We start from the raw sequence: 26,179 nt of genomic DNA, 5'->3' as shown, positions 1-26,179 counted from the left end.
AGGTTCACGAAGATTCCGTTCATAATGTCGACGGTACATACAAATAAGCGGGTGTTATTTCATTCGGTAAAGCCTAATGGTCTCACATAGGCGGCGCCTATGGTCTTTCCTTATTAGGTAATGGGTTTATTTTGAGCTTTATGTGGTTTCCTTTATTGCCATGGGCAAGGTTAATGTACGTTTGATATGTAATAAAATCGCACTGAATGTAACAAAGCAATTCCCTTAATTTGACATTGTCCTCCAATAAAACTTCTAATTTGTTGTATTGCTTAAATTCTCCAAGCTACTTATTTTATGAATATAACTTATAATTGTATAATGTTAAAATATTTATGGAAAACTTACTATCAGAAAAAGAAAATGCCACGTACGTAATTGTAATCAATTAAATTAGTAACGTGGTAGATAAATAGCACAAAAACAACACAATTTTAGTATGAATGTGGATTATTCATGACTATTATAATATTTTTTCACACCTGTAACAACTGCGTGCTTGCTTGCAAGTTTCATGCTTTCTAGTTTGAGCTCAGAACCCGTTCCAACATAGATATTATTCCAATATATAGATGACATTGAAATTGATTGTACGGAGTGCATATTAATAATGCAGGACAGACTCAAATATCTGCTGCGAATCACGACCGGCTTCTATTTCCCCCGAGGCTCAGCCGTGTGTCCGCCGCCTTATGAGTTGAGTATTCTCAATGGTTTCGCGAACGTGGGCGAATCGAGCTCTTTGTCTATCTACTGTAAGGTATCCTCGACATCAGTAACAGTATACATAATTAAAAGCGCATTTTACACTGGTTCTTCGGAGCCATCAGCTTAATCGGGCTCGGCGAGCGCTTGGAATGATACCGCGGAGCTGACATTGCGCCGACTTCGCTGAGAAATACAATGTACAATGCATTGAAGACAGTGTGAATACATTAGAAGCTTTCATTTTATACGACATTAGACGAAATTAAATGAAAGAGATATGGATCTTAAACTACAAATTATTATTTTCGAAGTGAAAACTTCTTTAGACGCGTTGAGCATTTTTTGAGATGGGAAAAAACATTGAACTGGCGACACTGTTACCGTTAACGTAACCGACGCATAATAAAGCTTAAAATATTTCCTGGCGATTCAAAAAAAAAACACGTAATTGTTCAAGTTTTCACATCATTCGGCACTCCTGGAGTGCTTTGTTTTTTTTTTTTTTATCTCATGGTGGTCTTATTCTTATCAACACCAGTGTGATACAACGTATGTTTTATTTTCAATTATAATTTAAAAAATCTTTAGTAGGTATGACTATTTTATCAGGTTAACAAATCCTTTGACCATTACTCAAACCATTTTTAGCGTGACTTAACATACAAAAAAATGGGTTGTGGGTATACGACCGATAAATTAATTAAAACTAAAACTCACCAATTAAAACGTACGCAGCCAAGCACCTGGTAAGGGTCCAACTACACTCATTAAATAAAATAAAATACACAGTGGGAAAAATTGTGCCCATCAACGCGGAACGGACTTCATGCTGCCAGAAACTTCGCGCCGCGTAGATTGGCCCGATTACGACAGTCATTTCACAAGTAAAGTGCATGATATCGAGAATCAAATGCAGACTAAAATAAATCATAACTCAACGCAGCAGAATCGAAAATTAAATAAGCATATATTGATATTAGTGCTATTTTTGTCTATATGTGGAACATATCGAGTAATTCGAAACCTCGCGTGGGTACCATGCTTTATCGCGTATATGCATCTTTTAGATTTCATAAGGATCTTTAAAATATATATCTCACTTTTCACAATATGATATACAGGCCGATTTAAAAAGATGTGCAAATGTTTTTGTAAATTGAACGTTATTCAGTCTTTGAACTTTTAATTAGGTATACTTAAGTAACGATTATATATGCCCATGCATTGTTGTTTCATAATTACACCATATACATATACATTGGTATATTATGTAAATGAACAGTCATTTAACCATAAGAAACTTATTTTATAATTTGTTACATTTTCGTGAAGTTATCTACGTGGGTTGATAAATACGTGAATATTTTTATGGTATAAATAATAGCAGACCTAATTATTACACACTTATTTACCTTAAATTGTAAATATTGCTACTCTGCAATAACTCAAACTATATGCGAGTACCTTTCATCAAAACCTCATAAATATTGGTCTTATGAGCACAAAGATAAGATCCAAAATGGTTAATGTCATCACCGAAAATGTCGCGTATCTATTTACATAAAATATTACGACCGTTTCGTGCCAGCCCTGGAGGTCGATGGGTCATTGCGGTGACAAGAGTTAGGCTAGATGAATACAGCTGATCGCTAAGCCGAGATAGCTGGAGGGTTGACGTGCAAATACATTAGGGTTGGCACGTAAGGGATTTCGGACGTTGTCAATTTGTTACCTTGAAAAGGGGATTTTCATTACACCTCTCTACAGTATCAGATTTCAGATTACCATATTGTTGTGAAAATATTACAACACAATCAAGCAAAACTTGATTATAGAGCAAAATTTAAAAGAACAAAGATTAATTTCACTTCAAGCAACTTCATATCACAATTAATGTTAAAAGTGGAATTATAATAACATCAATCACTGCACCAAATAAATTCATTTTTCAATTCGCGCAGATTAAATCTCTGACGCAGCCGCAACTGACAAAAGAGAAATGGGAGCAATAAGCAAATGCCTTCTTTCATAACGCGAAATTGGTTCGAGAGCTTCGAGGACAATTCGTTGCAGAGAAATGATGGGCCCTCAGAAATGATTGCCCCTTTAGGTGCCGCTGCCCGTACCGACTAAGTCGAGGTCTCGAACAAATAAATCGAACGAAGATTTTATGGCCAGTATGGAGATTTCTCTTCTGTAGAATATAAAAACACAACAGTGTAGACAATGGAGCTTTTAATTCGGCATCAATCTCCTTAATATAATTAAAATATGTGAAAATGAATTGAAATCGTCGAGATCCGTGAGTAAATAAAAATAAATTGTTTTGGTAGTGTATAATAAAGAATGTAATTATTGTGCGGAAGTTTATCTTAAAACCTTTACTGCTCTAAGGATCACTTAAGCATAATTTGATAGTCTGTAAACAATAACATTACATTAATTACTGACGTGGATTATCCCATGCCCAGGCCCATACTCGTAGATAATAACGATTATTTGAAGAGTTTGGTCGGGTCGAATGATCCAAGTTGTTTCGGGCCTCAACTTTGCCTCTAATCTACAAAATTATGGCTTGTAATGAACACCGTTGTATTTTTAGTATAATCGTTACAGTACCTGTCATATTTTTATACACCCTTTGTCGTTCTATTGTTATAAATGTGAAGGTTATATAGCTAGAGTTCAATAGAAATTGCAAATAATGTAAATAAATCAATATAAGTACCTTCATTGCTTCATAAGCTCTCATTTTGACGGACAACCATTGCCTATCCACAAAACACATACTTGACTGATTTATATCATTTTTTAGTTAATATTCAACTTAATTATACTGTTAGCTTAAAGGTTATATGCCAAATGCAAATGAAATCTGTCTTATTTTTGTACATTATTTGTAATTTGTATTAGCCTTCACTTTACAAATGTTTAAGATGCATAATATCTCTAGAACGTAACGTTGACGCACATAAAATTGATAATCAAAACAAATGTAGGAACACACATTTGCGCTTATGTGCCATAAAACAGGAAGTATCAGTTACTAACTGGATGAATGTTGCCGCCATCATGACATTTATGGGATGACACATATTTCTAAGCAATGGAACCATTTATCATCATGAAGATAGATGTCCCGTAAATACAATATCTACAGCCGAAGCCGAAGCGATGAATAGAGAAATTTTCACTCAACCAACTTGCAAAAAATCACTCAATCGCTCAGATTCTATCACAGATGACGTCATCCATCAGTGAGCGAGTTCGAAAAGGGGCATTAACCCCTCGTCCCTTCAATTACCATCTTTAGCTTTCAATTTGCCGTTTTGTGGTAAAGATGAAGGGAAAATTCTAAAATCGGTAAATAGAGTGAAGTGGTAATGGGAGGTAATTTCTGTGTCGTCATCCGACGTAATGAACTGAAATGCTCTAAACAGTCTACCTTTGTTATTGATTTTGCTCTACGTTAACATTTATGATACCTAGTTCGCTGCCGTTAGTAAATTGTAGTTTATTTAGGATACTTTTTATCCCAAGAGATTTTGATTGTAGTCGTTGCGTTGAGGTTAGTTCCTGCTACAGTTGCTACACCAAGTAATTATTCAGTCTATGCATGACTGTGACGCCGCCCTGCGAGTATGGGACACATTATTATCTTCCGATTTACAACTGTCAGCTAGTAAAAATATGTTGTCCCATGAAATCCCATTATTTTTGCGCCTCACAACACCACTGACAATAGGCATTTCCTAAGTGCAATAATGGTTTCCTGGCAGCACACCCAACTACTAGAGGAAGTGGACTGCAATTATTAGAGATTGCGACACATTGCATATGCCGATCACGTACGCTTCTTAAGGATCTGGCTTTGCTTTGGCTTCAGATTGCGGAGTCTAAAGACTTGAGAATTCCTTGCCGTTGTGTAAATAAAATTCGACTTGGACACAATTCGGTGCCGTGATAAGGATTGTTAAATCCTGGGTGTGTAGCCAACATGCCAATCGTTTACGCTCCGTAGCGAACGAAACGCAACTGTCACTGTCACTGTCGCATTAATGTGGAAGAGAGAGAGAGAGAGATGACTACGTTACGCTACGGAGCGTTAACGATTGGCATGTTGGCTAAGCACCCAGCGTTAACGATTGGTAGTGTTATATAAAGGTCAACTTCGAACTAAAGTGATATTATTATGCAGACGCACATGAAAATTTCCTTACCAAGTACCTGTTAACTTTAGTCCATATTAATTAAGGTTTGATAGCTCAATATCAACGAATATCGTAAATTTTTAGCATTTTCGTTTTATTGGTCGATTTAAATATATTTCTCAAAATAATATCAAAAACGGTAGCATTAAGATTCGTATTAAAAGAATAATAACTCCTTACATGTTTTCTTGAAATCGGCCATAATAATTTCTTAATTTATGATAAGTTACGCTGCAACGAATGTGCTGCAAAATGTACAATGTTTGGTCGTCAGTAGTCATCACCACTAAATCACTATTGCATAATATATCTGTTTAGTAAACAACACGCTACTTTATGTTGTAACGAGCTGTAACACGCTCCTGATTGGCGTTACCCGTATTACCATAAACCTTCATGATTTAAGTTATCAGAGCACAGCGAGCACAGTTATTTGTTGTCGTTGAACTTTTATTTGATATGCCTTCGGGTTTACTTTAACGGGAAAAGTTATTCTTTATGTATTTATAATACGTTAGTATTGAATAATATTTGCATTAAATATAGCTAGTTTTTTTTCTTTGTCGTCATATCAGGGCCGTTGGCAAGCTTCACAATCCGTCGCCATTCTTCACGTACTGGGGGCTGATTTTTGAACTTCGAGCGCTCGAATTCGTCACTCGAAAATCTGTGGAAAACGGCGAATTTATATCTTAGAAATACGAGCTATAAATTGGGAATCTAGTGGTATTGACCACTCGTTTTCAATTATATTAGTAGAATTTAAATGCCTAGTAGTGGAGATAAATTGAAGGGAATTACACGAAATCGAGCACTCGAAATTCAAAAATCGGCCCCCTGTTACATTCGTGGAGTAGTCCATTAAGTGCATTTTTGGCTAGGTCTGACCAACGCATTAGTGACCTACCGCGCCTTGTGCCTTCGACTTTTCCTTGCACTACAAGTCGTTCTACAGATTATCATCTCTACGTGTAATATGTCCAACGTTATTTTGACATGTGAATTTATGACTGTAACTAAATCAATAGTTATTAAGGTACTAGGGGAACATTTTGAATATCCATTTGATTCCATTATGCTCCACAAATAGGCCATTTCAAGTTGACGTCATTACAACGTCTAGCTCTAACCAGTGAATGATCTCATTGTCTATAAAATGGTCTGATTCATACCGTAATGACATCGCTTTAATCAACTAAGTGTTAAGTACCAGAGCCATCACGATCAGATTTTTGATGGAACGAAACCTTAGTAGCGGCTTTATGTCATTTCACCTACATACCTAATTGTTAAATCGACCTTCACTTGTTAGAATAGACGTCGTCATGGGACTGACCTATAAAGTCACAGGTCACTTGCCCTAGATGAAACAATCAGAAATATCAACTAACTTGTGTGAAGATGGGCTGTAATGTTTGAGTATTTAGTTGTACCTATAGTACGAGTATAAAATCGTGAAGGTTTGTAACTGATGAGTGCGTCGAGTAGATATCGTAGTGGCCGCAAGTTCTACAAAATGGTTCATAATAAGAAGACTCTATTGTGAGGTAGTCTATGAAAGTGAATAAGTCCATTAGTGAATCGAATGGCGTCCAGACATTTTTGCCGCTATAAATATGGTCCATCATATCCCGCTTTATAGACATTGAGGCGTGTCTGATGGACATTTTACGGCCGTTTGACAGTAAATATTAGCTTTTGTTATTTACATTCCTAATTAGGCCGATATTTTCTGTTTGCATACATGTTATCAAATGTTCTGCGTTGCGACCTTCATTCTGGCGTCGGCCATGCGTTAGGTAATATTATGACAATTACGTGTTGGGTTTGTATATGTTATTAGTATAAAGTAATTACCCAAATTAGAGTTGGTCGTTATTAGTTATTACCAAACCTGTGATAATTCGGGGCACATTCTAGGGATTTGATATCGATAAAAAAGGTGTCGATGTCATATAATAATACATGTGCTCATTCAAAATTCTCGATTACTATAAAAAGGTTCGATATCACACCTGATATCAAGCCTCTTCAGATAATAAATGTATGCGGATGTCATTTCAAACAAAATTACAATTTACAAATATACAAATGTTTATACAAATGTTTTATTTCAGAAATAAAATAATAACAGTATTACATATCTCCCTTTTCATGTACTTTTAGCAATAAATGAAGATGGAGTAATATTTAAGAAATAATAAATAACGATATAAAATGATTCGAATAAAACATTTAGTGCCAATGTGGAAATACTGATCTGGTTAAAAATAAAATAAATTCTTCGAAAAGACACCTTTTTTAAAATTTAAGAAGCAGTATACAAAGCGATTTTGTATAAATATATTTATTTTGTAGAACATTTAGAGGTTGACAGTAACATCGATATATTTAATTGTCGATAAAATATTTTGTTACGTCACTTTAGTATAAATGTCCCGAGTTATCTCAGGTTTGGTTATTACGCTCGTGTAAGAATTTGATCTAAATAACGATAAGGTCAATAGTAGACAATATAGTTACTTAAATCAAGATCTGCTTGTTGTTAAGGCGTGGTCTGCATTGTTTTAGTATGGTGCCGAAGATAATTGATTTGTTTTTTAATTAACCTCCTAAGACCATGAGTACAAATTTTTGTACTTATTCCAAAATCTATTTTGAACTTTTATTGCGTAGCTAAGGATTCCAAATTCAAAAACAAAACAATTGCTTCTGGGTCTCAGGAGGTTAAGTATTTGTAGCACTTTAACAAAAGTCAAGTGAAATTAGACATACGTAAACGCAATATGAGATGATGATGGCTTTGCTCCGTGGTCGTTAGTGCTAGAAAGCTGAAATTTGGCATGGATATATAAATCAATAAAGCCGACAAAGTCGTACAATAAAACCAAAATTTTTTTTTTATGTTACCTCCCCTACACGTAAAGTGGGGGTGAATTTTTTTTTTCGCTTCAACCCTAGATTGTGGGGTATCGTTGGAAAGGTCTTTCAAAACTAATAGGGGTTTTCAAGAAACATTTTTTGATAAAGTGAATATATTCGGAGATAATCGCTCCGAAAGAAAAAAAAATGTGTCCCCCCCCCCCCTCTAACTTTTGAACCATAGGTCCAAAAAATATGAAAAAAATCGTGGAAAGAGAGCTTAAGAAAGACATTTAATTAAAACTATAGCGGGCATGATCAGTTTAGCTGTTTTTGAGTTATCGCAAAAAGTTTTCCCCTCATAGTAAAAAGACTTACTTTAACTAGGTACTGATTATGCAAATTTGCCTATTTGTTTAACTCGGGTGAAAGGTACCGTTTCATCCCTTGGTTAACAATTTACTATACTTTAAGCTCCATTTTAGCTTATTGTGACGGAAGAGTAACTACGGAACCCTACACTGAGCGTGGCCCGACATGCTCTTGGCCGGTTTTTTTTTTCATGGATAGGCGAATTGTGTGAAAGAGGATATGAGAAAGAAAGGAGTGAGTGCTGAGGTGACGAAAGATAGAGGAGAATGGAAGAGAAGAACATGTTGTGCCGACCCCACATAACGTGGGATAAGGGCAGGAGGAAGAAGAAGAAGAGGATAGGCGAATCGAAGCGACGGTTTTTGAGTGTGGCGTCATTTTATATTTGCTTCGTCGAATTCGAATGAACGTGGTGGCTTTTCGAATTCGTTCATTTAGTTTCTCTAGATTTTTCATTTTATATTGTGCCTTCTCTACCTATCTACATAGTTACCTAGTAAACATCAACAATATATGATGCATTTTTGCTCGACTGTAGTTAGTATATCTGTATAATTATTTAGCACGATCTACAACCCACACCATTTGACGGATTACTTACAAAGTAAATATGTGTGGTGATTCAATTCGTTTCAGTTCTGGGTGGGACGTAGGGTGTACAAATTTCTTGCCACACCCTACACAGTTGGTATTTTTAATTTATTTAGTAGACGTTACTACTCTTGTATACTAAAGGCAGTTGAATCTCCATGAATAATGTTTTCGTATATTTTTGTTGCAGGAGCATATAAACCTGGTCGGCACGGACGAGAATTTGGGGCCTGTCGTGATGTCCCTCAAGAACGAACATATGGCGGGGCACGACCACACCAGGATACTCCTCAGATTACGCACAGAGACCATGCACGGACTCATCCCCACCACTAGTAAGTTATCAATTACGTTCTTATAATAATTCAGTTGTAAGTACTAGGTACGCGTTTTTCAAAAACTGCTTATTATCTAAAAGCGCGTTTATAGATGGCCTTACAGTAGTTACGCTTAATGCATTGTTGTTGCCCTTTTCATTATCAAGGTGACATTTGTCTATAGTAAATTAGCCCTATAGGAACAAACACACCATTGAAACGCGATATACTATCAACACGCGATAGCATCACAATCGTAACACATCTATGCTGCGTCGAGTAAAACCACTGGTGGGGTATATCGGTCGATGTAGATTAATTTCGTTGAGTAGGATGTAGTCACAGATTTATTCGAGTATTCATTCGACTTGACAGACGTAGCAATTTGTCTGGTTGCATGGTGTTCCAATAATGTAACGCGCATGTAACTCCTCTGGAGTTGCAGGTGTACATAGGCTACGGAGACTGCTTACCATCAGGCAGGCCGTATGCTTGTTTGCCACCGACGTAGTATAAAAAAAAAAAAAAAAAAAAAAAAAAAATGTTTCCGCCAGAAACATCGCACACCGCATGTTTTACAGTGAATTGATGTACTCGCGAGTTAGTAGCGATATAGCATATATAAAAATACTCGTTAATAGTTGGGATACAAAAGTCATTCTGAATCGCTTGACAAAGTGCAGCAGTGCAGAAAGTAGTCGTGTAAAAATATTGTATGTATACATATGTAACATTTCGAATGAGTCAGCAGATTCCAGTAAATATGGACTTGTTTAGAAATTTAATTGTCTCAGGGAAGTTGAATCAAATAAAGTACCGCCGAGAGCAAAGGAAAATCCCCACCGGAAAATCCATAAGCAATTTTACAAAAGGAAGTAAATAATGCTTAATGTTTTCAGGATCAGGCGCACTGCCATCGCCGTTAAAAATGGCGAAGATGCTTAACGACCAAGTGAACGTCGACAACTTCATGGCGGTGATGTGTCTCAACGCGTCTTCACTGATCTCAACCTACGACGAGCACGTACTGGTCGCCACTTTCAAGTTCGGAGTTCTGTACCAGAAGTACGGACAGACGACGGAGGAAGAACTCTTCGGGAACAACGAGACGTCACCTGCTTTCGATGAGTTTCTAGAAATGCTCGGACAGAGAATCAAGTTGAAAGACCATAAAGGTACGGTTTAGATGTCTGATAAGAAAGTTTAATCGTTTTTTCTGGGTACGCAGAGATAGCTAATGGATGGTAATTACACAAGTTCTGGTTGTAATAGTGGAATATAAAAGTTTTAGTTTGTGAATAATTACGGGCGTTTAAAAGAACGAACATGGTGGCTTTTTATTAATGGTCGCCTTATCTTTGCTAGCAGTATTTAGCTTCAACTTTTATGAATGTTCTTTAATTGTTACAATACTTCCAATTATTTCCAACTTATAATAGTAATTAATAATAGTAATTCTAGGTGCAAATGTAATTTTTTTTTTCTTAGTGATTGTTATTTCCTTTATGTTGAAAGGAGTTTTAAAGTATAGGCTTTACAAATAAATGTGTCATCTGTTTTCTTTTTTTAAATTGTAATATCTCATATACCTCTTTTATTTCTCAGGCTACCGCGGCGGTCTGGACATCATGAACGGGCACACCGGCACCGAGGCGGTATACGAGCGATTTTTCGACCGTGAGATCATGTTCCACGTCGCTCCCCTCCTACCACATACGGCTGGCGACGCGCAGCAGCTGCAGAGGAAGAGGCACGTCGGGAACGACATTGTGGCGATTGTTTTTCAGGTAAGCCTTTTGAAGCTCTGGTAAAGGTAGCAGTTAAAATGGAAAACTGTCAGCCGCAGGAATATGGAGTAGGATGGGTGTAACGATAGCGAGGTCATGTTCCACGTGGCACTCTACTACCGCACAGCACAGCACGGCAGTTGCAGAGGAAAACGTAGACTAGAAACGAGATTGTGGCGATTGTTTTTCAAGTAACCCTTCTTCGTGAAGTTAACATAAAAAAGAATCAGTTGGATTACCTTGATACTCTACGTGATTATTTTATATGCAAGCCAAATTATGGCGTTGTAGAACAAATGAAGACAGATGGACATGTCGTGCTTGTTGACTATGGAATTCTGAAAACCGACAATTTGATTTATGTTAGGCTTCTTAGTTTTTAAGTACATAATATGTCGAGGTCAATGTTGGTCTATTTATACCGCTTTGTGCTTCTCTTGTAGAGTCCTGCACAAACTTGTTAATGTGCACATGCTGGATCACAGCAGCAAGGTTATTAAGCTAGCATTATGCTATCAATCCAATCTAATACCAACAAGTAATTATAAACGGTATCTAGTATGTGTACGTTGTCTAACGATAACGATATGATGATTCCAGGAAAAGGCAACTCCGTTCACGCCAGACATGATTGCGTCCCATTTCCTGCACGCCTTCATCGTCGTCACGCCCGTGGAGACTACCGGCGGGGAGACCAGGTAACATTCCTCACCCGAAAATACAGTTTATAGCTAAGAAAACAGGGGAGCCAATTCAAACGTACTTTCTCGTTTCTTCCATTTTCTTTTTTAATTGTGACATAGAATTATATCTAAATGATTTCAGTCGCGCGTGCATTTCGGTCGTACTTAACCTTACATGTTTTGGTGCGAGTGAGACGCACGGTCACCAGACATCATTTAGACAATACTTTGATGTCACGATGTAAGTTTGAATTGGCTTTCGTGACTTAACACAAAATATACAGATATTTTAAAAAATCTTGCTGGATAAAAATCAACCTTATTTTAATATCAGAAAGACTGACACAGGAATGTTTTTCTGATGAATTTGATGCACTTTGGGATAAAAGTATTATCCAGAAAAATCTACATGAACAAAAAGAAAAAAAAAGCTAAGACGCTCTTGTTTGTATTTATGAGTAAACTTCTCGATACTGAGATACGTTTTGGAGTGCCATAAGTGTCAGGCATGTACAATTTGCATATACATTTATACGAGTATATGTACTTACGTTATTACCCCGACCCTTCAGATGGAAAGTTTTGCCTTCGTTGCTCCATACTTCAAATATTTTTCCGTATAAGTTATTCACCTCGCAAAAGTAAAATATGTACATCATCTTTCTTCTCGGAATCATCCTTCAACTTTTGTTTGTACGAAATTCAATTACCAACATTATACTAACAGGTCCCTTGATCTCCATTGTTGTTATTATTTTCTAATAGCTTCGCATTAAGTATTCCCTGAGTTAGTCGCAATCTCTTTTCCATTTCACTTGGTGGAAGTTTCTCTTATTCTTGTTACGTTACATTTGTCGCTTCTCAAGTGACTTGTTTAACATAAAGTTTGCGTTGCGTCGCAACAACGCACAGACATTATTTGCATGAAGAAGTCGTGAAAATGGCTCGGAAAAGGGGAATGGAAATTTTCTTTGTAATTTATATGCAAACGAATCTTCTGTTGTAATTAGAAAGCTTTTTACTCAGAGTTATACCGCTAGGTGTGCTATTAGTAACATTTCCAGATTTTATGATTTAACGAATTTGAAGGAACGCCATTAAACGAGAAAATGCGAAAATGCCCTTTCAGATGTTGCAGGGTAACTCGTTACCGGAGCTCAAGTGTTGTTATAAAAGTTTCTCATATTTACTGAAAAATATACGCGAAAAGGTAGCGTCTAAAGGTTGTTTTAGTAAATATGTAAGCCGTGACTACCGCGAATTTCAATAATAGGTACGTTTCTGTTGAAATCTAATTAGTAGCAGTTGTCTTCCGTTATTTGTTACATTGTGTTTGCAAATGTATGCTCGTAAAGGACACCAATAGACAATAGTATTAGACAGTTCTAACTTTGTATTAACACTTAAACCTAAAACAATGCGATTTAAGTAAATACCAACTTATACCTAAATGATAAAAATGAATAGCTACATAGTTCGTAAAGTCACTCGTAAATACGTTTGCCTTAATTTATGATTTTTTCTTTCCATCATCGCTTTGATTAAAACCTACTTATACTAAAATGTCATCTGACTACTTAAGGTACCTATTACGTCAGGTAATCACGTATCCATATTATTCAGGGAATTGGTAAGTAACCTTTCCTTTTCTACTTCCAGGTACAAGGTGGCCGTCACCGCTCGTGGAGACGTACCATTTTTCGGGCCGACTCTCCCCCAGCCGGCGTACTTCCGCAAGGGGCGCGAGTTCAAAGAGTTCCTCCTCACCAAGCTCATAAACGCCGAAAACGCGTGCTACAAAGCCGAGAAGTTCGCGCAACTCGAGCTGAGAACACGAGCGTCACTGCTTCAGAATTTGGCCGATGAACTGAAGAACAAAACGGTGGAGTTCCTTGGTACGGGGGCGCGGATGGAGCCCGGGGCGGTGTCGCCGCAGCCGGAGGGCACGCCGCGGCAGGAGGGGCCCAGTACGAGGTTTATTGATACTGTGAAGAAGGCGTTCATATCGAAAGTCAGGTATGTATATCTGCAGCAACACTTATTTAATTACGTTAATTAAGCGTTTAAAAGATCCACAACAGCGTAGTTTAACGCCTGAATAAACCTACCTACGGTTACCACCCAACGTACGTACGTATTAGATACGTCGCTCACATGTTGTCGATTTTACGCAAATTCCACATTTAACGAATTTTAAATTACATCTATGGTTATTTCGCATTTTTCCTTGACTAAATTCGTAGCTGATTGCTTCAAAGCTAACTTTTTGGTTTCTAGAAACTTTCCAGACTTTTCCAGACTATTACGCAATCAAATAACGCTGTTGTATGGTTGTTACTTATTATAAATTTTATTTGTTACAGATCACCGAGCGTAGACACGAATCTCTCTGGCGACAGTAGCAAGAATGTTTTGAATAAGAAAATGAGCAGTATGCAAGATACACCAACCCCTAATGTAAGCCTTAGATTCCAAATATTAATATATAGTATATTTTTAAATTCTTCATATAAGTATGAAAAAAAGGAGATATTGAGTTTCGAATATAGTAGTAGTAAATAAGAACAAAGTCTTTACGAAAAACTCCAGTTGGCTAAAACTTGTTGGTCATTGTTAGCTTTCAAGTTAGTTGAAGAGCCTAGTGCTTTCAAAAATACCTATTATTTTAATTGGTGTGTAAATTAATCTCAAATTTTTGAAATCAACTTGTTATTAAGGAGGATCTATTTCCAGAGCGGGCGTTCCAAGACGTCGGTGGCGTCGTCGTCGGCGAGCGCGGTGTCGGTGCGCTCGGCGGGCGGCTCGGACGCGTCCAGCCCCGACGTCACGTCGCGCGCCGCCGGCCCGCGCCCGCCCCTGCACGACCACAGCGACGACTCCAGTCTCAACTCGGTGGATTTGGATCCTCTTGGTGAGTTATGACCTCCTGGTACTTTTATGATGATACAGCTGTTTTTTAATAAGACCGCTACAATCTGTTCAAAACCATCTTCTTATTCTAGAATAGAAGGTTTCTTGTTACATATTAGTATAATTATACTAAAAAACATTTATATTATTTAAATCGTGGACGAATAAAACAAGAAGTCAGTCATTCTCTTTACAAAGTCGCATTCCTTCCATATTCAGCGTCATCTTGTCGTGTCATTCAGAGTCGCCATTTTGCATAGAGGTTGTGTCGGTCTTCTTGTTTTTTCTTCCAAGTTAAAATGAGAGATAAAAGAGTAAGTAAAATTCCCTATGCCGAAAATCATTGCTTTGGCCATCACAATCCTTAAGTCATAATAAATCATTAGACATGTTCAATAGTAATTATTTGGGATTACTCCGTATTTTATGATTGAATTGAATTTTTCTTCAATTAGACGACAAGGACTGGCTGAGTTGTGGTAAAAGTGCAACAGGTTAGTCCTGTAGAAGGTGTATAGACATCGTAGAGTAGTCACTGTTGTCCACAAGCATGATTGTAGTACACTGCATTATATATTAAAAAAAATATATAAATAAAAATTAATAATGTCTTGAATTTTCATTGTCTGCTTTTAAGTAGGTGACTTAGGATCGCATGAATAAGAAATACTTTCTTCCAGGAAATTCTACCAATGAAAATCTACCTACAACTTGTGTTGTACTTGGTGTCTATTTTTGTTTTAATTCAAATAAAACGTGCCATCTGTAAATTAATATTTAAGAATTATTTGTAGTCGGTGTTAGAGCCTTTACACAATGCGTTTTACGTAATAATGAAGCATGTGTCGTGAAAGTGTCACAAAGTTACGCAAAGTGTAATTACCGATAGTTTTGATGTTGTTATGCCTGTTGTTAAATATGTCGTTAGACAAACTAACGCCATTTTTGAAATAATTTAAATAAATAAACCTCTGACTTTGATACTTCTCGTAGATGTCGCTATGAACACCTACTGAAGGCACAGTTTTAAGGTATTCAAAGATTCGATTGCCATAGTTGGTAAGTAGGGCGCTCGGTAAAATAAGTTGGTGAAACCCACGGTGGTAAGACTATGGTTGCGGGTTCAAGACCCCGCCGGGCTGTATAGCTATTTAAACTGTTCACTCTAACATATTGTTTTAACCAGTTTCCACCACGGCGACTGTTTTGTACTTTCAGGTAGCCGACATAACCTATTTTAGCAGTAAATGTCAGCCACATTCACTCTATACATATATGTAGAAGACGATTCTATTCAACATTAAGTACCGAAATCTCATTATGTGTCCATAATAACTAATTTTCAATGTTCTACAGGTGGCGTGTACGTAGACAGCGACACAGGCCTAGAGTCCATGTCATCAGCGGAAGCGGGAGCGAATCCGCGCGGAGAGCCGCCCGCCGCTCCGCGCGCCGACGCCGAGCTACTCAGACAGGAGGTCTGCAAGCTCAAGAACGATAAGCTGGATCTGTTGAAGCAGAATATTGTAAGTTTGTTACTTGAACTAGTTACCCTTTACTTCATACTTTATCCTTAATGGATGTAAAAAAGACTAAACAATTTTGGTTAAAAAAAAAATTTTTGTTAGTGGACGGCTCTGCTCAAAAAAAAAACAATATATTAGATCAGATTATAAGTAATTCCATGAACTAAATTTATAATAAGTACTTTTAAATAATAATCTGTCCACGTCGGATACACTGTTGATCGATTAAGTGTTATCAAAATGTTAAAATTATGTCTTCTTTTTTCAGAGTTGGCAGAACGAAATAAAATGCCTACGCGAGAAAGAGATGACCCTACAAGCTAAACTAGACGCCGCGGCGCGCGAACTGCGGCGGCTCCGCGACCAGCAAGGCTCCGCCATTATCCCTAACCCATCGACGCACGACTCCACCGCCTAGACACATCAAGTCAACGAAAATGCACCCTATCATTTACGGAATAAAAAACGTGGCGGTTGCAATTTGTAACTTTGTTTTACATGTTATACCAACTTATTTTTAAGGTTGATAAAATGTTAACCAGATACAAAAGTTGCGAGCTCTCGAATTTATGATCCGCAAAAATAAGTTGGTGAAGATGGGAAGGATAGCATTAGTTTAAAGCAGTTTTAAATGTTTTGGTGGGCTTCATTAAACTCAATGTGTAGTTGATGTTTGTCTTCATGCAAGAATATAGATTCTATACCTACTTGCTCTCTAGGACGAATTATATCTCAAAAATAGATATAACAATTGTCTTAAATGGATCTTAATGTGAATGTAGGTAGGTATACATTTACCTAATTTTCTACTTGTGCAATATTATTTCTGCTGCAATATATAGTACTTATACTACAAACACCATGCTCTTGCTATCCAGATACGAGTAACGATTGGGATTTAAAACATTTTCTGTGCATATTTTCTGGGTATTAACCCCGCCATGTTTAAAAAAATGTTTAGGATTCTGGTCGCTATTTGTACAACTCTAGATATACGTATTTAAAACATGGCTATATGTCGTTTGATATATAATATACAGCACGTATTGTAAGGTTTCTATGACTAATTTAGAGAGAATATGATTCTAATCTTTTATATGTTGTTATACCAGAACTATCTATGCGATCTTATTTCCAAGGTTCAGTCGTACGTATATTTTGTATCGACTTTTGACCTCTGGTCTCTAAATGTTCGCATGATAGACTTCGCTTTTGTAAATGTTGTGATAAAGTAGTTTATTTGGGACAATTAATCTAACGATTACTTGCTAGTTTTCGAGAAATATGTAATTGATTTGTATGCACACACAAAGAATCTCATTAAAAGGAATATAGTTTAATATTCCTTTGATTAGGAAAGCATGTATTTGACATAGGAAACGCATAATAACTACATTACTGTATCGTTGAATCTGTAATTCTTTTAAATATTTTGTATTGTACAACAAGTCTTGCATTAGATGCCAGGTACAACTGAGGTCATAAATAATGTACATGTGTTTACCCTATTCTAAAGAAATGTGGTAAAAAAACTATATGCCACAGTTAGTTATGCCATATTTTATGACTGTACCCAAACTGTATGTTACGTGCATAGTGCCCTTAATCTTTTTCCAACGTGTATATATTTTATACATAGGTATATAGAATACAAAATGTATTCCGTTTACGAATTACTTTACGCGCAAAAAGTATATTTACACGTTAGCGAAATATTCTATAGAGAAATTGAATATTCATTTATATCTGTTGTAGCGTATGCCTTCCAACAATTTTCGTTATTTAGTGACGAAATAGATAAATGTAATGCAGTTTTTGAGTAATTTGAATATTTTTCAAACCTAATTTCATTCAATGTTAGGGATCTATCACACCAATGCTTCGGATGAATACTTAAACGGATGTATATGTTGCGTATTAAGCGGCGTTATAATAGGGTGTGGAAGTTCCTTAATTTTGTACGTTGCGCATAGATCTGAGCATGGTATTCCATCTGTTCAACTTCTTTGTCCAATGTGTATTTGCATCTCACATTCACGTTTAATGAGAGAGTGAGACGCAATCCAAATTGGACAAAGAAACTGGACAGGATTCACCTTAGAAGCTTCGATTTTTGTTTTTTTTTTAATAGCGGGTACTTATCTCAATTCTTTATTTATTCGTAATGATGGTGCGTTAGTAACATCTTATTGAAAATTATAACATATAGATACAAATGATTTGTGAGAGATCGTCATAGATCCCAGTTTATCCGTATTTGCATATTCAGCATAGTGCAATGTTAATTTCTAAACTTATTTCTATTAGATTTATAGTTCTTTGTACTTTAAGTTAACCAGTTATTGTACATATTTAGGAACTGGACCACTATTGATACAGTATTTTCTTAATTTATGCTTGATAGGCGTAAGTCTCGTTTCGTATGTCTTTGAGTTGATTATGTTTTGTTGATTATCATTAATATTTTATACCAAAGTTAACATTCCCCACTAAATAGTATAGATTATTATTTTGTATAATTATTGCTTTTATAAATGATACACCAGTATTCTTTATGTTATAGATAATTTAACTGACGGAGCACGCTAACAATAATTTTCTGGGTTTACATTAAAATTAGTTTAACTAAGTATGGTGGCACTTTCACTGAAATAATGCAGATAGTTGCATTTTTTGAGCATCGAGAATTATTTTAACACCTATGTCGCCATATAATTAATGTAATCTTTTGATATTTTTGTTTGATTGTTGATTATAAAAGTAATTGACAAAATGTTGATTCGTCTTCTGACTACTGTCGTTAATAAACCAAATATCGCGAGTGTGGAGAGTTAGAAGAAATAGTTTAATATAAGAGATACTATTGAATTATATGAATAGTTAATACTAAATATTAATATTGTTGTTTTATTCCCCAATTGAACAATTATAAAAATGCGCATTTTCTGCTACTTCTTCTTTTAGGAGCCAACAAACGACCAGCGGTGCCAGCATGGTTGCATTTTTATCACCCTATCACTATGCGTATGCCTGTCACTTTCGCACTTACGTACTTGTTAGAACGTGACAGGCGATAAAAATGAGACCGTGCTTGGCCGGCTGGGGGATTTAAATTAATATATATATATATTTTTTTTATTTCGGATGCCATATCGCCCGGAGCAAAGAGAAACACATCAGTGAAAAAATAAGGATCAAAGTCGAATGTTCTAAAAGTTTTGATCATGTGTAAAGATGGCAGTAAATTTCCTGTGGCTATAAAATGTTATTTGGCAATCCACCTCTATTTCAAATTGTCCTTGGTGGGAGTTGGGACTTGACCTTTGGTATGCTTATGCCTTGATCACACGTACCGAGTAAACGGGCGAGACAGTAAAATGTTTCTCGGCCGAGACAGTGATGTAAGCGAGTAATTGTTCACACATGTTTTGAAATTAGGACAGTCAGTTATATGACGCGCGCGGCGATGTGCCCATGTGACGACCGAGTGGCGAGTCAGTGCGCGTTCAGACCTGCCGAGCGAGCGAGCGAGACAGTGCGGGGAAGCGGGAGGGTGGGCACTCGGCCTAGCAGATAGAACGTCCACCGAGCTACTGACTCGCCGCTTCGTTCGCCCGAGTGCTCGGCCGAGTACTCGGCGCTATGTTTATACGCACCGAGTACTCGGCCGAGAGCACTGTCTCGCCCGTTTACTCGGTACGTGTGATCAAGGCATTAGGAGCAGATCTGCTCCATATTCAGGTCGTCCTTATCGTAGATACGATATTTTGCTGAAAGAAGACGTTATTTTTAAAAGTCAGTAATCCTGTATTTAAAGATTTTCTAAGAATTACTTGCTTCGTCTGGGATTCGAACCGACTTAATAATTTTCTTGAAATTTGACTCAAACATTTTACGTTGTTCCTTTCTTTTAAAATACTATGTTGTCCATTCTTTCGATTGGCATCATAAAAATAGGGGTGATTTTTTTTTCACATTTTGTCGGTTCGATTCCCAGGCGAAGCAAGTAATTCTTAGAAACCCTTTACATGCAGAATTACTGACTTATAAAAATAACATATAGTCTTCTTTCAGCAAAATATCCTATCTACGATATTTAAGGTACTTTCCCTTGATGTCCCGTAGTCTTGGGACGCCCTGTATATTCAACCAAATTCAACTTAAACATGATGATGTCATCATAGTTACTAAACAAATCGCAAATTTTTGACAGGCGCATACGAAAGGTTAAGGGTGAAAGGACTGTTTAACATTTCAACGCCATCTAGGTATAATTACTTGATTCTACAACAAAACATTTCGTCCCAGGACTGGGTTTACCTTACAGCCTTTCTCACAATTTACATTAAAATTACATAGATGGCATTAAAATCAATTATAAAAAAGATTTGTGCTCTGTTTCTAGATGGCGCTGATATTAAAGGCATTGACTTCTAATAGAGGGCGTTAGTGTTGTGTTTCTTGGTTGAATCACCGACGCCGAATCCCTATATAATAAGAAGCAAAACAAGTGAATGTGTCAAACTTTAGGTAGGTAAGGAAAAAGGTTGACAGTTTTGTCACGGTGCAAAATTCATCAGCGAAGTGGGCAAAGTAACTGGTCATCGTAGGTAACAAAGAGTAAAGTAAGTACTTATGTAGGTAATTAGCCTATATTTTGCGACACTAAGTGCATCTATTCTATTTAATATGCACTGAAATTTCCTGCTACATGTCAGTTGTCAGTTCTGTAGCGAATGTCTGTATTAGGTATTCTTGGTAACCTATAGTCGCAATAATGAAATGATAAAATATATTGATGGGTAGGTATATAGGTACTGATCAATTTATTTTATCATTTCATTATTGCCTCGGTGGTTAAGAGTTCAATAAAATGGCCCACCTATCTACGAACTTTAGTAAGTACCTGTTTGTTAGGTAAGTAGGAAAATAACATGTTTAGTTTTTTTAAGTTACATGTACCTAATTAGTGAAAAGATTGACTGTTGGGTGACTGTTGGTTTGTTGGCCATTGGGAATGTTAGTGAATGTCACTGCCGTTCAATGTTGTGTAGTGATAAATAAAAACATACTAATTAGGTTACAGAAATAGACAAATAATTATTTGAATACCTAAGGGAAGATCGCTAAATTAAATTATCATGTATTTCTACCAACTAGGATCATACAAAAAAATACATTACAACAAAACACGAAAATTTTCGTACATTGACCTGCCTGTAATAGTACCTATCTCTATCGCACGCACGTAATTATACGAATTGTAATTATACAAAAACAGTGGGAATCCTTTTACGGGCATATTCTGTATCGAGTTCTGATTAAGAAAAAGTCGAAGAAAAAAACTTCGCGGCCAAAAGCCAAACATTTTTCACGTCAAAATATTTTTTCTTATACCAAATATGCCCTTAAACAGATCCCCATTTTTTACACCTGGTATTGATGTTTTCCAACATGCAGTGCGTGTCCCATATGGCTTATGACCGCACAATATGGAGACGGAGCGTACATGGTCGCGATCCTCAGCAATGAGGGACCGAGGAAGAAGAAGAAGATTGATGATGATGCCGACGGTGAATGCCACAATATAATTATACTTTACCTAAAGACTGAATTGCAAAAAAAGTGTACTTTCCACAACCATGAAATGTCCTCAACATTAAATTATCTGTAAAAAAAATATTATTGCATGTATACACATTTTATGCACTTTCAAATATAGTGCCACTTATATGCTAACAGGAATTTCACACAATTTCCTTCGGTCGTGTTTTAATTTATCGCCACTCGTTTCGAATTTCCTATTTTTCGCACTTGTATCGTAATGTACTATTGTTAAACTGTATGTGTAATGACATGCTGTTTGTTTCCCGTTGAAATAAAAATAATAATAATAATAATAATGAATAGACGCAATCTAGCGCTAATGGGAGCCCTAAACGCTTTACTAGAGCCACATTTACGGACTAGTAAAGATTTAGATGATACGCACTCGATCATGTACTGCGGTGCCATCGCGGCGTGCCGTGTTGCTCGAGTCAAGTTCCCGGACGCTGAACGTGCACCTAGGACCGCCGGAGGTGTCCCTGCATGGCAAGCACGGATCGAGCGACGTATCAGCTCGTTTAGGACTCTCATTGCAAAGCTGACCTGCTTCAGGGGGGGCAACAATCGCCCCCGAGTAATGCGCTTTGTGAACCAGGCGTTCGCGGGGACGGATATCAGGCCCCGTGACTACATGGCCAATGTCACGGAGCGCATCGACTTTCTGAAGCAGAAAGTCTATGCATGGGCTAACCGTATTCGCCGCTACAGAGAGCGTGTGGATCGATTCCAGCAGAATCGTCTTTTTCAGAGTGACCAAAGGAAGGTGTTCCGGAAGTGGGAGGAAACCAACCCTCGTGCGTCCGATACGCAGCCGCCGGATGCTACTGCCATGACTGACTTTTGGCGTAGCATCTGGTCGGTGCCTGTCGGACACACCGAGGGGAGTTGGATGAGTGTTGTCGAGCGTGAGTGCGAGTCCATCGAACCTATGGGGGCAGTCACCATCAGCCCCGATGACGTAAGTTGTGCCATTCGCACGGCCCAGAACTGGAAAAGCCCTGGGCCGGATGGATTGCACAACTTCTGGCTAAAATGGTTTCGATGCTCGCACTCGCGCTTGGCAGCACAATTTCAACAAGCCCTCGAGCTTGGTTCTCTCCCATCTTCCTTAACAACTGGTGTCACCTTCCTGCTCTATAAGTCCGGTAGTACCACGGAAGCGAAGAACTACAGACCCATCACGTGCTTGCCTACACTTTACAAGCTCCTTACATCCATTTTGAGATCAAAAATCAACGCGCATGTTGTCGCTAATAACATTTTGGCCACTGCTCAAAATGGATGTAGGGTTGGGTCCCGTGGTACTAAAGAGCTCCTCCTCATAGACATGACCATCTGCCAACAAATCCGTCGGAACAGGGGGGCCCTCTCTGCCGCTTGGATTGACTACAAGAAGGCCTATGATTCGGTGCCTCACTCATGGCTGGGGAGGGTCTTAGAGCTGTATAAAGTTGATACAGCTTTAAGAACCTTTCTAAGCGCGTGTATGAGGCAGTGGACCACAGTCCTTCGTCAACCAGGAGGCGGGGATGACCGCCCTGGCCCGCAGGATTTTATAAGGATTGAGCGAGGAATATTCCAGGGTGATAGTCTGAGTCCCCTGTGGTTCTGCCTAGCTCTGAATCCCCTCAGCACCCTGCTGAAGGATTTGGGACTAGGTTGCCGGCTTCGGAGAGAGGGTGAAGTCATTTCTCACCTTCTTTACATGGATGACCTCAAATTATTTGCACCAAATAGCCAAGATTTGTTGGAGCTACTGAAAACCACCGAAGTCTTCAGTAATGCCATCAACATGGAGTTTGGTGTCGATAAATGTGCGGTTATGCATGTACAGCGGGGGAAGGTTGTAAATTCAACAAATTTACAACTTTCTGAGACAATGTCTTTCAGATCTATCTCTGAATCAGAAACCTACAAATACCTTGGTATGTCACAGTCGTTGGGTATTGAGGATGAGGATATTAGACAGTCGGTGAAGGAGCGCTTTTTCAGTCGGCTCACAAAAGTCCTTAACAGTCTTTTGTCAGGAGGCAACAAAGTGCGCGCCTTCAACGCCTGGGTAATGCCCCTACTCACATACTCCTTTGGCATACTAAGGTGGACTCAGACCGAGCTGGACGCCCTGGATCGGAGGGTCCGACTACTGCTCACCACACACCGTATGCTACACCCACGCTCGTCTGTTATGAGATTGTACATCCCACGGAAGTGTGGAGGTCGAGGCTTCCTAAACGCCAAAGATCTCCACAACCGCGAGATGTGCAATCTCAGGGATTATTTCCTTAACAACGAGTATGGGATGCATCGTGATGTGGTGGCAGTAGACAGGAACCTCACGCCGCTCTCCTTGGCAAACGAGAACTGGCGCAAACCTGTGGTACTAAGTACTGCGGATCGCAAGGCGGCATGGGAGAGTAAGGTGCTACACGGGCGGTTCTACAAGGCCCTCACGGGACCTGACGTGGACCTGCTCGCGTCGGTGAACTGGTTACGATTCGGGGACCTCTTCGGAGAAACCGAGGGTTTTGCCTGTGCAATTGCGGACGAAGTTATGATGACGAACAACTATCGGAAATATATCCTGAGGGACGGTACGGTCGACATTTGTCGGGCATGCCGCCGTCCCGGAGAGTCACTCAGGCATATCATCTCCGGTTGTTCTCATCTTGCTAACGGCGAGTACTTGCACAGACATAATCTCGTAGCTAGAATTATTCACCAGCAACTTGCTCTTCTATACTGCCTTGTGGACCGCGAAGTACCGTACTACAAGTACTCACCTGCGCCAGTTCTCGAAAATGGTCGTGCGACGCTTTATTGGGATCGATCTATTATCACTGACAGGACTATTGTAGCCAATAAGCCTGACATCGTGATAATAGATCGATCGCAACGCCGGGCCGTGCTCGTCGATATCACCATCCCCCATGATGAGAATCTCGTGAAAGCTGAGAAGGACAAGTCCAGCAAGTACCTAGACTTGGCCCACGAGATAACCGCCATGTGGGATGTTGATTCGACGATCATTGTCCCAATAGTCGTTTCAGCGAACGGTCTCATAGCGAAGAGTCTCGACCAACACCTTGAGAGACTCTCGCTAGGTGGTTGGATCAAGGGTCAGATGCAGAAGGCGGTGATCTTGGACACGGCGCGGATAGTCCGACGGTTCCTCTCTCTGCGGCCCTGACCACCGGCAGCTTGGGCCCTGCCCCGCTGCTGGCGGCACCCTAGGTTAGGTTTTTTATAATGTGTTTGTATCTTTTGTATTGTTTTTGAAGTGTTTTTATATTTTACTTTTATATTCATATTATAAATGACCTAGCCTAAGACGAAAAATAAATAAAGGAGATAATAATAACACAAGTGAAGTAGGTACATAGAGATTACGTCATGAACATAATGCACGCAGGAAAACCACTAGTTTTCACTTCTGGACTAAGGTAACCCGGTAGAGATCGAAATGCAATGGTTCAAATTAACAACTTAGAATCGACCCTTCTCACATCGTTAATTCATGAAATTGAAAGCCTTGTCAGTCAACTATAGTTTACATGTGGTTTACATATAGGTTCAGTTGGGTCGGTACCTAATTAATAAATCCTTAAATCAGTCTTTCATTCCATTGAGCTCTGTTTCTGACGGGCTTGTACCTAAATTAAGGTAGCAAATAAATATTATAAAATATATTGTAACATGTTTAACCAACTACAACTGACGACTAACGGCATTATTTTAAAGTATACGTATGCCAAAATTTTCAATAATTAAAACGCCCAAGTACCAACACTTTTTAGTACATAAGTACTAACACTTTTTAGTACACTGAGTTCATGCGCCATGAGTTTTCCCTGTGGACGTCATAAAGTAAATGGACTTTAAAGTCTACTTTTATTTCAGGATCCTCATAAGCATGTTAAATCCTACTTCTTAATGAAAATATACCTATAAATATAGGAAAACGCCCGATCCGAATGTTTTGACCCGCGCGGGACTTGCAATATGGTGGCAGTACCTACTGGCAGTATACTGAGTATACATTTTATTATTTTAACATTTTAGATATCGGTTTCTTTTTATCACATTTTTTTTAACTCTGTTGGTAAGTAATAAACACTTTGTATACATAGTGCAATAACGCGCCAAATCCGAGGACTTTGGGACTACTCAAGGAGATGGATAGACAATTGTAAATTTTTAGGATTTAATATTGACAAGTATTTAAATTGGAAACATCAAGTAAACCACATTTGTAAGAAGTTGAACAAGTTTGTCTTTGCTCTAAAACAACTGAGACAAACAGTCTCATTAGAAGCGGCGATGTTGGCGTATCATGGATACGTATCATCAGTGCTAGGCTATGGTTTAGTTCTTTGGGGAAATTCTACAGATACATTACCTTTATATACAAAAAAGGTGTATCCGAGCTTTAGAAAATACTTGGTTAATGGAAAGTTGCCCTAAGGAGAACCCTAACTATTTTACATACCATTGTGAGACAAGTACGAAACATGAGGGCACAATACAAAAATCTAGTGCATCGTCCTCCTTGCCGCTGTCACATTTATAAGAAAAACTGCTATAACATAGGCATAACCCTGTAAACAA

The 26,179-nt window shown here is 38.2% G+C and overlaps 1 protein-coding gene across 9 annotated transcripts in view; it reads left to right on the top strand.

Annotated features, from left to right (window-relative positions):
• The window catches only part of LOC133526667 (rap1 GTPase-activating protein 1), a 413,034-nt gene extending 394,170 nt beyond the window's left edge, over nucleotides 1-18,864 (top strand). For 7 of the 9 annotated variants that reach the window (XM_061863365.1, XM_061863371.1, XM_061863364.1 and 4 more), the window contains 10 exons: nucleotides 8,935-9,079; nucleotides 9,961-10,236; nucleotides 10,667-10,848; nucleotides 11,449-11,546; nucleotides 13,191-13,547; nucleotides 13,895-13,988; nucleotides 14,265-14,442; nucleotides 14,897-14,935; nucleotides 15,798-15,967; nucleotides 16,236-18,864. In XM_061863365.1, the coding sequence (XP_061719349.1) occupies nucleotides 8,935-9,079; nucleotides 9,961-10,236; nucleotides 10,667-10,848; nucleotides 11,449-11,546; nucleotides 13,191-13,547; nucleotides 13,895-13,988; nucleotides 14,265-14,442; nucleotides 14,897-14,935; nucleotides 15,798-15,967; nucleotides 16,236-16,385 (1,689 nt within the window). In that variant the 3' untranslated portion in view covers nucleotides 16,386-18,864. The remainder of the gene's footprint in view (nucleotides 1-8,934; nucleotides 9,080-9,960; nucleotides 10,237-10,666; nucleotides 10,849-11,448; nucleotides 11,547-13,190; nucleotides 13,548-13,894; nucleotides 13,989-14,264; nucleotides 14,443-14,896; nucleotides 14,936-15,797; nucleotides 15,968-16,235) is intronic. The other 2 variants (XM_061863367.1, XM_061863370.1) reach the window with 1 other exon arrangement.
• The last annotated feature ends 7,315 nt before the right edge of the window (nucleotides 18,865-26,179 follow it).

The sequence above is a fragment of the Cydia pomonella genome, chromosome 16 (genome assembly GCF_033807575.1).
Source record: "Cydia pomonella isolate Wapato2018A chromosome 16, ilCydPomo1, whole genome shotgun sequence".
In the NCBI taxonomy this organism is placed as follows: Eukaryota; Metazoa; Arthropoda; class Insecta; order Lepidoptera; family Tortricidae; genus Cydia; species Cydia pomonella.
This window is presented reverse-complemented; position numbering and strand designations above follow the sequence as displayed.